General features: G+C 35.0%; 1 protein-coding gene across 21 annotated transcripts in view; it reads left to right on the forward strand.

Moving 5' to 3' along the window:
* The window catches only part of arhgef9b (Cdc42 guanine nucleotide exchange factor (GEF) 9b), a 66,254-nt gene that overhangs the window by 27,568 nt on the left and 24,655 nt on the right, over positions 1–14,031 (forward strand). For 13 of the 21 annotated variants that reach the window (XR_014536585.1, XR_014536586.1, XM_083560204.1 and 10 more), the window contains 5 exons: positions 1,085–1,264; positions 2,172–2,261; positions 10,693–10,893; positions 12,317–12,496; positions 12,908–13,140. Coding sequence is in view for 17 of the 21 variants with exons in the window: in XM_083560204.1 (XP_083416330.1) it covers positions 1,085–1,264; positions 2,172–2,261; positions 10,693–10,893; positions 12,317–12,496; positions 12,908–13,140 (884 nt within the window). In the remaining 4 variants the exon portion in view is untranslated. The remainder of the gene's footprint in view (positions 1–1,084; positions 1,265–2,171; positions 2,262–10,692; positions 10,894–12,316; positions 12,497–12,907; positions 13,141–14,031) is intronic. The other 8 variants (XR_014536587.1, XR_014536588.1, XM_083560207.1 and 5 more) reach the window with 1 other exon arrangement.

The following is a 14,031-nucleotide window of genomic DNA, read 5'->3' on the forward strand; positions in this document are numbered from 1 at the left end:
TTCATATTTTCTGTATGACTTTTTTTTAACGATTTTTGTGAAGCTTTTTTTTAAGCTATTCTTGTGATTTTAACGTTGTTGTGTACTGAAAGAGTTTCAACAACCTGTCTTCTTATGAATACAGTGTAAAAAAATGCTTGCATTCATGACATTAGTTTGAAACCATTTAAGACACAGCCATAGTTGTAAAGGTGTCAATTTTAAGTATTTTGAGATCCTATTTACAATTGAAGGGGCCTGAGCTTGCATGAAAAAGTGCAACATTTTTAGAATAAGCTTTTTTCTTTATTTTTTCTTTATTCCTGTCCTCAGCAATGGTCATGTAGTGTGTTTAGAATAAGAAGACGGTCGAAGTATAGGATACTAACAGAAATTAGATTAAAAAGGTGGAGCTTCCTCACTGTGATAGGATGAGAAGCTCAGCAATTTAGGAGAGACTTGGAGTAGAGCCACTACTTCTGTGAATTTAGAGTGAAGGCTATAGTACAAACATTATTTAATTAAAAAGGCAGCAGTATTCTCAAATAACATGCTCAGAGGCATATCTCATCAGCCAATCATGTAGCAGCAGCACAATGCATCATTCAGATACCAGTCAAGAGCTTCAGTTAAAGTTCGCAACAAATTTTACAATGAAGAAAAAGTGTTTTCTCTGCGACTGATCATGGTATGGATTCTGGTACCAGATACGCTGGTTTGAGTAAGATCTAATCTATAACAGTTTGTCTAAACTTCAGAAAAAAAAAGCAGAGACAGTCAATATCACAACACTAAGCAGAGTGGTTTTTCACCTGGCAAGGTGCATATGATATTGAAAGTTTTATATATTTCTATTACTACAAGATGACTACTTCAACATGAATAATTTCACATCCTCAACAGGCTTTAAGCATGCTTTGTTCACTACTTAGTACCAAATTGTACTCAAAATCTTTTTTTAGATGTATAAAATAATTTTTAAAAGAGTATTTTATAGGAAATCTTAATGTCACTTGTCAGTAAAGCAGACAATGATTATGAAACAAACACACTAATGTGTGAGTACATGAGTATTGCAATGAGTATTTGATTTGTTTCTTTTTAGCTGATCAGTGGAGGGTCCATCGTCAGCGCTGAAGCAGTATGGGACCATGTGGCTATGGCTGACCGTGAACTGGCTTTTAAGGCAGGAGATGTCATTAAGGTCCTAGATGCCTCCAACAAGGATTGGTGGTGGGGGCAGATAGATGATGAGGAGGGCTGGTTCCCAGCCAGCTTTGTGAGGGTAAGACTGGCATGTAAGAATCAGTTTATTTCTTGAATGTCACTTATAATTCATACTAATCCTTTTGTTGTGTCCTCTGTGACAGTGATGCAATACAATGTTTCTTTATATAAAAAAAAAAATATGTTTTTGTACATGTGTAGGTGATGATAAGAGTGAAAGGCTTTCAGTTTCTCAACCATTTTTGAATGCATCAGTTTGCAAAATATATATATCTGTATACATATATGCAGTTAGGTATTTGGACTGTGGCTCAATTTTAGTACTTTTTCCTTTTTACAGCAACACAATGGCTATGAAATAAAGCAACCAGGAAAAGATTGGTGTACATGAATTTAAGGATTTTACCAAAAATATTGATTTGCCAGTTTAGGAATTAAAGTTTTTTTAGACAGTGTCCACTTTTCACAGCATAAAAAGTAGGTGGGGAAAACTAATTATAAATGTATGGATTGTTTTTAACAAAATATATAATACTTAATCTTATATTTGCAAAATGCTATTGAATTCTTTGTTATTTTTAAAATTTGCACTTAACAAAAGCGCATTTAGCAGGTGCCTTTAAACAGGGGCTCTGTGATGAGATACAGTCTTAGTTAAAAGTTGGATCCTTTGTGTAATGCATGTTGCAGCTGTATCAAATTGCATTTTGTGCCATATCTGTCCTAATATACATTTTTACTTTATCTTTGCAAAGAGATCAAAACTTTTTAATTGACAGTACAGTATTTTCTACCATTAATCATAACCCAGACTCCCAGTACTAGTAAGCTGATGAAAAGTTAAGTTTTGCTTTGAAAGACAATGGAAAAAAGGTGAAGACTGAAGAGGCTCCCAATTCAATTTCATTTCACTTACCCATTTTTATTCTTCGAACAAAATGTATTTTTGTCATTTTTTCCCCAAGGTTGAACCTCACCTTCCTCAACCCCAAACAAAACAGGTTTTCTATATCAACCCAATAGCCACTCGAAGGTTCCAAATCACAACAGCCAAGGTGCGTTTTTATTAAATTTCCTCAAGTGCCAAGAGTTTGTCAAACACGTCATGAGCATCAAACCAAGCCAGATTAGTATCATGCTTTTTAGTGTGCATCATAAGAAAGCTTGTAGGCTTTATTTCAAATAGACTTCACTATTGTTAAACATTTGTAATGTGCCTATTTTGGATGCATCATTTTATATAAGAATGACTTGGAGGCTTTTCCTTTAGTGTTTGTTTGCATTTCCATTTCATTTGTGTGTTTGCATTGTATCTTTGGAATTTGTGGTGCTTTTAGCCAAATTCTGAGCTCTATGTTTAGTGGATGTTTTCTTATTTTATTGAAACAAGTGGGAATGACTTGGTGAATACAAAGTTTCAGCAGTTACTGCTGTGTGTGATTGCTAAATTTCCAAATTCATAAGAAAATACTATATCTCACCCTAATTTTTCAGGTGTTCAAAAATATTGGAACATGTTACTAACAGGTATTTCTTGCTGGCCATTGAAACAATAGCATTTAACAGCAGAAACATTATGAGACCTTAAAAATTTTTTTAAAACAATTATTTGATACATCAACAAGCTCCAGAGGGCAGACATCAATGTATCATAATGCGACACTGTGAAGAAGACTTCAGGAGCAGAGTAGGCCATATTACAATATGCAAATCATTAGTCACAGAAAGAATCACAGGTCCCTTTGGAATTCACAAAGAAATATAGATACAAGCCACAACAGTTCTGGAATTAAGATTGCCTCTACCAAGTGATAGAAAACCAAGATTTAAATCTGCATCTAAATCTCCATAGGATCCAAAATATGCAATTTAATCAGTCTGCAATGGTCTCAATATTCTTTTGTTGACAATATAGCCCATGATGGTAGTAGCAGAATGAATTCAGAAGCATTCAAAGAAATTAATTTAATTAGGAGGCGCAGCAGTACAATAACAAAAAACACACTGGCAATACAAGTAAGGAACTTAACAAGTAAAAAGTGTAACGTTAGGGCTGTTTTAGATCTGTTTACCAACTGAGAATTCCTTTCCTGTCTTGAAGAAGGCTGAAAGTAAAAACCCCTCAACCAACAACAGATAAAAACAGAGAAAAATAAAATTGTATTGATATACAGTAATTGGGTCACTACAAGCAACAGATAGCTAACAAATGTGATTTATTGTAATTAAATTTATTTTCTTACACTTTTGCTTACTTAAAGATTTGGTGGTCTGTTAACAATGGTGGTATGGTCTAAGCTGTTTAACAGATGCAAATGTCAGTTAATATGTGCAAGGAAAGGCACTTTTCTATGAAATGTTTTTGTTTATTCTGAAAACTAATAATTGGATAGTGTTTTTGTGCATCTCCTCCTGACCTAAGGCCAATGGCTATGAGGAGGATTTTACTTGCAGAAGCTGCCCCGGAGGAGGGTCAGGGGCCTGATACTGTCCCTGAGTAACCGATAGGATTATCTTAGTGTTGAAGCACAAGAAAATGAAAGCTGAAGTCATATTCATTCATATTCATCTATTGATCTTAAACCCAAATCTTATTCATTCATATTCATCTATTGATCTCAAACCCCTTTGTCATAATGCTGCATTCACAATTATTAGGCAAGTCACTATGAATTATTATGGGTCTCCAAACACCAGGCCGTGGGTCAGTACCAGGCTGTGGATCATTTGGTATTGGGCCGCACAGGAAGAATAAAAACAATTAAACAATGTTTTTGTTTCATTACCATTTTATTGACTTTTGTGGTCTGCAAAGTGTTTTATTATTCATTTTCATTATGCATAATTTTAAAAATAAGGAATTCATATATGTATATAGTAATATAATATGCACATTATTGCACGTGACAGTATACAAACCGCAACCAACCACCTTTCCGGATTCCTGCTGACCAAGGTACTGCCTCAAAATTTCAGCCGGTCTGGACTTTGACTGAACCATTGCAACACCTTGATTCTGTTCTTATTTAGTCATTCTGGTGTAGATTTGCTGGTGTGCATGGTATCATTGTAATTTTGCATAACCTGTCTGACAGACGGCCTCACATTTAAATTTAGAATACCTTGTTATACAGAGGAGTTATACACAGCCAACTTAATGACTGCAAATTGTACTTGTCCAGTGACTGAAAAACAAGCCCAGTAATGGGCCCTCTACTGGCCTAAACACTATCAGAATTACTGACTTAAGTTTTAATATATTTGTTTTATAAATATGTATTAAGTATTAAATTATTCTCAGTAGTCCATTCTCTACATTTCATAGCTTTTCTTCCAGTAGTTTATGTTAGAATTTCTATCCAATCATATTTTAGGCTTCATGTGTTGCCAGGGTCAAAGAGATCTACCATAAGGCAATAAATCTGCTTCAACTTTTAATTTTAACTGGTCTAAAATTCTTTAACCAATCAGATTTCTAGTCAACACCGGGGCCATCTAACAGGCATACAATAAGGTCGGCCTTTTTATCGGATTGTCAGAGAGTGTACTAGTCAGAGCTAGTAAACTGCATCTGTAGCAAACTTGCCAAGCTAATATATATTTGTGTTAATTTAATAGCTGTTTTTTTTTAAATTCCACAATATATGGCAGAGAAGTGATTTCGTCCCAAATATATTTTCAAGGCCATTTTTAATATGGACTTTTCAAGAAAAGCAGGACATAATAGATAGATAGATAGATAGATAGATAGATAGATAGATAGATAGATAGATAGATAGATAGATAGATAGATAGATAGATAGATAGATAGATAGATAGATAGATAGATAGATAGATAGATAGAACTTTATTGTCATTGCATAGTACAGGTACACAGCAACGAAATGCAGTTTGGCATCTACCAGAAGTGCAAAATGTAGCAGTCGTGCAAAAGTGCAAATAAATATCTAGCATATTTACAGTGCAGATAACTATCTAGCATATTTACAACAAGTGGTATATATGAAAGTATATACAGTGAATAAATATAAAGGCTATTTCAGTGCAGAGATGTGTGGACATTCAGAAGTACAGTAAATAAATATAGAGGCATACAGTAATTAAGAAAATGTGCAGAAATGAAAGGTTACAGATCACAAGATTATGACATTAAGGAGTAGCAAGCTGAATAAACAGTCTACTATATATAAAAAAATATATATATATATAAATATATACTCATACATTATATTTACAAATGAATGTGAAATGTTGGGCAGAATGTACAGTAATGATAAAGATACATACAGATATAAAAAAGTGCAGATGTACTGAGGAGTGAAAAATATATAATATGTAGTATGTACATGTATAGTACAGAGGTTATATACAGTCTTTTGTTTGTGTTTGTTTTGTAGTGATTTGGCGGTGTAGTGTTGAGTTTAGTAATGTGATGGTGGATGGAAAAAAGCTGTCCCTGAACCTGCTGGTTCTGGTGCGCAAGTTTCTGTATCTCCTTCGTGATGGAAGGAGGTTAAACAGTTTATGACTGGGATGTGAAGAGTCCTTGATGATGTTGTGAGCTCTGCGCAGACATCTGCTGTGGTGAAGGTGTTCAATGGCAGGTAGTTGGGTGCCAGTGATGCGTTGGGCGGTTTTGACCACCCTTTGCAGTGCTTTACGTTCGCACACAGTGGAGCCTCCGTACCATACAGTGATGGAGTTGGTCAGGATGCTCTCAATGATGCAGCGGTAGAAACTCGTTAAAATCCCCGGGGACAGATGAGATTTCTTGAGACTTCTCAAGAAGTACAGGCACTGTTGTGCTTTTTTTACCAGAGCTGACGTGTTCTGCTGCCAGGACAGATCCTCAGAGATGTGAACTCCCAGGAACTTAAAGCTGGAGACTCGCTCTACCTCGGTTCCATTGATGTTGACTGGTAGATGTCTCCCGCTGTTGGATTTCCGGAAGTCCACAATGAGCTCTTTGGTCTTTGTGGTGTTGAGAGTCAGGTTGTTGGTGGCACACCATGCTGCCAGATTACGGATCTCTTCCCTGTAGGCCTATTCGTCGTTGTTTTCGATCTGGCCGACCACGGTGGTGTCATCTGCTTACTTGATGAAGATGTTGGAGTTATACAGAGGAGCACAATCGTGGGTGAACAGGGAGTAGAGCAGTGGGCTCAGAACACAGCCCTGCGGTATGCCAGTGTTCAGAATGAGGGTTGAGGATACCTGGTTTCCCAACCTGACAGATTGAGGTCTGTTGGTGAGAAAGTCCAGAATCCATCTGCAAGTGGAGGTGCAGATACCCAGTTCACTGAGCTTAGTGATCAGTACAGTGGGGAGGACTGTATTGAATGCAGAGCTAAAGTGAATGAACAGCATTCTGATGTATGTGTTGCTCTTATCCAGGTGGGTGAGAGCAGAATAAAGAGCTGTGGAAACTGCATCCTCAGTTGACCTGTTCGGGCGATAGGCATACTGGTGTGGGTCCAGTGTAGGTGGTAGGCCCGCAGTGAGGTGATTCAGGACCAGTTCTCAAAGAACTTCATAGCAATGGGGGTGAGTGCAACCGGGCGAAAGTCATTCAGGCATTCAGCAGCTGAGTGCTTAGGCACTGATTTGATAGTAATGGTCTTCAGGCATGTTGGTACCGTGGCTTGGGCCAGTGACAGGTTGAAAATGTCAGTAAAAACCTGTGCCAGTTGTCCAGCGCATGCTCTGAGAACACGTCCTGGTATGCCATCCGGGCCAGCTGCCTTGCGTGCATCCACTCTGCTAAACACTGAATAGAAGTCCGTTGTTGAGAGTGAAAGTGGGCTGTAAGCAGTAGCAGAGTCCGTGGTTGGTGTAAAATGTCCTGTTCGTTGGTCAAAACGAGCAAAAAAGTGATTAAGTTCGTTCGGTTGGAAGGCACTGCTGGTTGGTTGAGCTGTAGGTTTGTAGTCTGTGATTGACTAGATGCCTTTCCACATGCATCTGGGGTCAGAGTTGTGGAAGTGCTCTTCTATGTGGAGTTTGAATGTGAGCTTTGCTTTCCTGATGCCTGATGCTTTCCTGATAATGAGGGAAACAGTTCAAAACAATTGTTAAGCTTTCGCAAGAACCATTTGTACTTTTGCATTTTCATTCCAGTATAATCTGCACAAATTTTATTTTCTTTATTATATTACCGGTTTCTATAGCTGTGACATCATAATAATTGCATTAAGAAGTGGATTGATTCAGGTAGGATAACAATGAAGGCCTATTTGAGAAATTGCATGACTTGCCACTGCTGAATCATGACCCCTCCACCTCCATGCTTGACAGTTGCTACAGTATGAGGTGTTTGTGCTGATATGCTATGTTTGGTTTTTGTGAAACATGGTGTTGTGCATTATGGCCAAATATCTCTACTTTGGACTCATCTGTCCAAAGGACGTTGATCTAGAAGTCTTTTGGTTTGTTCAGCTTCAACTTAGCCACCTTAGGTTTGTCATCCACTTTAACATTTCCACTTGTAATTAATTTTCCTCACTGTAGAAAAAAACTTTAAACTGTTTGAAAATGGCATCATAATTCTTCCCAGGATTATAGCAACAACAATTATTTCTCTTAGATACATACTGATGTTGTTCCTTTTTCACATTGGACGAACCTGAATACACCAAACAAGTACTGCTAAAATTCAGTGGTCACTGTTGCTGATAATCAATGAACCCATATGGAAATCTGATATCTAGCAATATATGCAAAGCACATATATTGCATACATTTTCATGTTTGGATTTCACAGATATAGAAATATATGTCAGATACTTGTGATACATATATTTCAAAATATTACACAAATATATATATATATATATATATATATATATATATATATATATATATATATATATATATACTCACACACACACACACACACACACACAGACACACACACATTTGTCAGGGAACCACCACGACACTCACAGCGCCTCGCCTTAATACTAATCACCTTCACCTGTCTCCAATCTACACCCTCCCTTTTCGCACTCACTCACCCCCCGATCTACGGTTCATTCCGGCGATCATGCCTGGACCTGTGTTTCGGAATATACACGTTTTCCGGTACATGCTGCTTCCTAGCTTCGGTTTGTTTCCCAAGGCTAATAAACGTCCTATTTGTATTCTGGTTTCCGACTCTTGATCAAAGCGTGACAAATTTAGTGATTGTCCCAAACTGGAGCCAAAAAAGCAAAAATGTGGAATGATGTAACACCGATGAGTTCGCTGAAATAGTAAAAATGGATAATAGTTACACTTTTTTTTTTTTTTTTATGAAGTTACAACTCAACATGAAAATGCATGTTTCACTTCATGTACACCATTTGTTTTAACATGAAATCAAACCTTTAAATGTAGATAACATTTATATACAGTTGCCTAAGTGTATTTGTGCAACATTTTGGCATATTTGCAAAGAATATTTCTAACAAAGTAAAATGCTAGATTCTGCTAAATACAAATCATACACATGTAATTTGCTTAAATATGCATAAAGTCGATCTTACAATGATTCAAGTTACAAATATTTGCTAACAGATTTCTTTTAATGAGAAATTCTATAATCGTTTACATTTAAAGAACATTTATGTTTGTTTGAGAGATAGCACATTAGGAAAATGATCATCGAGATGACGAAGCTGGTTAAAAAAAATAAAAACACGTAATCTGTAAAACATGATGCATGTAGTCAGTAGACAGTACATCTTAAAAAGATAAAAGTTACTCTAAAAATATATATATTTAATAAAAGTTAATAGAAATTATAGAAGAAATAGTTAATTTCGCCCATTATTGCAACGACGGCCAAACTAAGATATTTATTAAATGTATGTAATTTGATTAGGTTGGATTTTGATCCATTACATTTATGTTATAAAAGAGTCATTTGGAACAATTATTGTTATTTTATAGCATTTAAAATATATCTTATTTGAATTTTTGTTTTTATAAAAAAAAAAAGCCTGAATAATTTTATTCCCCTATATACATTTATGCATTTCGCAGATCTACATCCAACAGCAGAGATGCGCTAAGATAAGCACAAGACTGACCTATTAAATCACTCTCTAGGAGTTTATTAATATTAAATAGACCCATGAGCAAATTTAACATTCACATAGTAACTAATTCCATAACTCAACATCTTATATATTATGTTGTACTTTAATGTATCATATGTAACACTTTAATGTGTTACACAATATATTAAAGTATATGTATAGAAACTTTAGATAGTAAGTTGAAAAACATGTTTTCTATATGTTTGTACATACACTTTATATTATGTCTTAAGCAACCTATAGAACTACAGATATGTTCACATATATTAACTCATTTTATATATTTATGTTCATATACTATTGCCATATATCAGATTTCCATATAAAAATCAGGAACATTTCATTATGAGTACCTGACTGCTACTTAGCCTCTTTAATCCTATAATGGTGTACTTAATTTATCACCCATAACCTTTTTGTTTTAGCTTTATTTTTGTAAAATATGTAATGGCACAGTGTAATATTTCATTTTTGTTGTTCATTTGAGGTTGTATTTACATAATTTTAAGAACTGCTAAGGACCAGATATCTGTATTATGCCCTGCTATGTAAAACCATATAGTTCCAAGAGGGTATACTTAGATTTTCACATAAATTTAAATTGATTACCTCTTTATATAGAGTGTGCATAATTATAAGGTATGTTCTCTTTATGCATAAAATGGCCCACAAAATAGATTAAAAACAAAAAATGAGTAAAATGTTGCAAGTGTTGAATGTAATGCACGTTTTATAGTTTGCATTACGCTGCATCCCATTTATAGATAAGGGATGCAGCGTAATGCAGACTAAAGAACGTGCCATAAATTAGCCAAGAAGCACGATTAATGATAAACTAGCGCTTTTTCAGGTTGATGAGACTGAGCATTGAACTCCAAAACTAATGTCACTTTCTAGAAGACTTCTTCAAGCAGTGGTATAGAAAATAGCCAGCAACGTCACATACATTAAGGTTATTAATTGTTAAATAGTAAGTCTAAAGAATAAACAAGCAAGTAAAAAAATCTATTTAAAATTAAGTTTTGTATTAGTTTTACACACATCATTGCCTATAATTGTACATAGTAATAGATTCTAATTATTCTATTTCTAATTATTAGCATGTTAAAAATGTTTTTTTTCCTCTGTTAAAATCTCTGTGTTGTGCAATAAACATCTTACCATTATTTTTGTCACAAGTAAATTGTATACAATTTGCCTAATAATTGTACATGTAGTGTTGTGTATAACAAAAACAATATAATTGGGTTTGCCTTTCTACTATTTTCAGATTGGGACTTCTTACTCTTTTAAGCATAATAATAAAGCATTAATAAAGCAATAAAGCATTAATAAAGCAATAAAGCATTGAGGGGTGTCTTATGCAAAACTAATAAAGTAATACTTTAAGCATAATTTATTCCTCTAGCTGTGGGTGAACCAGGAAGATCGAACCATAGAAGCAGCTGAGGGCAGCAGTGATGTCCAGAATGGGCACCTGGATGCAGGCAGTGACTGTCTTTGCCTAGGTCAACCTCTCCAGAACAGAGACCAGATGAGGGCTAACGTCATCAACGAGATTATGAGCACAGAACGACACTACATCAAACACCTGAAAGATATATGTGAGGTACAGCTGATCTTTCATGTGTTCCCTCTTACTTCAAAATGTAATTAATCAGTTATATTATTAATATAGTTATAGGCATACAAATATTTTTGTTAACTGGATAAGCATGACAAAAAGGTTTGAAAGACAGATGTTATTCCGAATGTAGCTCTGTCAAGGATGCTTTTAGAAATTGGAGTTAACTAAACATATTTGCATATATGTTTATACATAGATTTTTTTGTTTGGATATATTTGCCAGGGTGAGACATTGTGTTTTGTTGCAGTGCACAGTCTTGCATGTGACATGAACCTGTCTTCTACAACCTCACCTTAGTAGCAGAGTCAGGCTGTTCCTCACCCAGTTGTATCTCACCCAGCTGTTTCTGTTTCAGTTAATGACTGTGTTTTAACCTACATATGCATTTTTGCTCCTCATCACTTGCATGTTATAATTGATTAATAATACACCTGACTCTGATTGTACAAAATCCAATACTTTGTACAATTCTACAAATTGTGCAAATGTAAGAATTAAAAGCCAAAGGGTGCACACAGCAAATATTGATTAGATCTTTTAAATGTACTTTCCATTTTGTTAATTGATGAAAATAATTTAACATTTACATTTTTAAACCATTCTCACTTTAGAGCATTTTTTCACAACTGCCTAGACAACTTTTACATGTGTGTGTGTGTATATATATATATATATTTTTATTTTATTTTTTTTTTTTCAGGTGTTTAATAGACATGAACAAGTTCTTAGAAAAATGTCTACTATCTTTGAAGCATGTTTATATTCTTTATGCTCTATGTTTAGGGTGGTTTCAGTAATAATAAACATAGGTTTGCAGAAAACCCATATTTGTTCATGGCATATTGATAACATTGTCCATGTTGATCAGAGAAAAGTTTCAAAACTTGAAAAGTATTATTGTAACAGTTAAAACTAAACAGATGGAAAATGTGTGATTAAGCTGAGATAAATCACAAGTTAACTGAAGACAATCGTGATTAATCACAAATAAATGTTTTAATTGGTTGACAGTCCTAATATATATATGTGTGTGTGTGTGTGTGTGTGTGTGTGTGTGTGTGTATATATATATATATATATATATATATATATATATATATATATATATATATATATATATATATATATATTTATATATATATATATATATATATATAGGTCTCTTTTTAAAAGTAATAACATATAACGATTCTCATCTAATCAATCATGCCACTGTTTTACCTAGACAGCTGCAATTTTTCCTTGCACTTCATATAGCCTGACATGTTTATTCAAATGTGAATTTGCTTACATATAAATAACATTATACAGTTAATGCATGTGTCATTTTCTTCTTTTTCTGTAAATGTAAATAGATTTTATTTTATGTAGTCTACATATGACCGACACTAATTGTGTTTTTAGGGTTATCTGCAGCAGTGCAGAAAGAGGATTGACATGTTCAATGATGACCAGGTAAAAGTTATTTTTGGAAACATTGAAGACATCTATAGATTTCAAATGGGATTTGTTCGGGATTTGGAAAAGCAGTATAACACAGAGGAACCCCATCTGAGTGAAATAGGTCCATGCTTCCTGGAACATGTAAGCATTTTAATGCACTCCTTCTCAAATTATTAATTCTATTTCTGTAATTCAGTATAACATTTTTAAAAGTTTTATAATTAGCTTTTAGCCACTGCACATACTGTTCTTTCAAAACAATGTGATGATAGTAGTTAACTACCACAATTTTTTTTTTACTTTTCTAAACCATTAAAAATAAAGACAATAACAAAACAAGTGAATCATATAATGAAAAAGGTTTTATAGATCGTTATCAATATTTATGAATATTGATAACGATCTATAAAACCACTTTTATACAGCAGATAAACAGGTGCATCTAATAAAGTTTATTAGAAAGCACGGAGACTTGACTATACAGATAAGAATTAAAATTATATGGATGGCATGTATGAAGTTCTAATTTTTCTGCACACTTTTGGCTTATAGCAAGATGGGTTCTGGATCTACTCTGAGTACTGTAACAACCATCTGGATGCATGTATGGAGCTATCTAAGCTGATGAAGGATGGACGCTACCAGCATTTCTTTGAAGCATGCCGTCTCCTGCAGCAGATGATTGACATTGCAATCGATGGCTTTCTGCTGACCCCAGTGCAGAAAATCTGTAAATACCCACTACAACTGGCTGAGCTGCTCAAATACACAGCGCAGGAGCACAGGTAACACAAACACAATCATTTAAGGCCACTTTGGATATCAAGATTATATTTCTACACAGAAATATACTAATACACATTTATGACATTTAAAATGAGATCACTCAAACCAGTTCAAGGAAGTTGTAAAGTGTAAAGTTAACTATCTCTCAACATTTGACCAAATTTTACTTAGCCGTCAATAGCTACAAATCACAGAAATCACAGACACTCTCACAATAATGTTCACCTTACTACCGATTGCACTCACCTGGACACTATAAGTCATGCAGTTTTGATAACTTACACTGGACATTAATCTCACACAGCATATGCTTCTGTGTTCCTTTGATTCAGTTATCACCAAACAAAGATATTCTGATATTCAATTTCAATTCAATTCAATTCATTTTTATTTGTATAGCGCTTTTAACAATGAACATTGTCTCAAAGCAGCTTTACACAAATAATGCGGTGATTAAAAATGAATATGTTCTTAATGAGTAAGTTTGTCCCTGATGAGCAAGCCGGTGGCGACTGGCGACTGTGGCAAGGAAAAACTCCCCGAGATGGCATAAGGAAGAAACCTTGAGAGGAACCAGACTCAAGAGGGAACCCATCCTCATCTGGGTTACACCGAATGTCCATTTGTGGCGGGTATACAATGTTGCGGGGTGCAGTGATGATGATCAAAAGCGAAGTGTATTTCTGAGTCAGTGTAGGAGACTGTTGACATCAACTACAGTCCAATCCAGGCAGGCCTGGATGAAGTGGGAAGATCCACGGGGGGGAGAGGGGCAGGAACAGTGGTCACTGGAGCCTTAGGAGCATGTTTAACTCGACCGAGAGAGAGAGAGAGAGAGAGAGAGAGAGAGAGAGAGAAGAGGGTGACAGGAAGAGAAGGATATGGATTAT

Source organism: Silurus aristotelis (genome assembly GCF_946808225.1).
Source record: "Silurus aristotelis genome assembly, chromosome: 14".
Lineage (NCBI taxonomy): Eukaryota > Metazoa > Chordata > Actinopteri > Siluriformes > Siluridae > Silurus > Silurus aristotelis.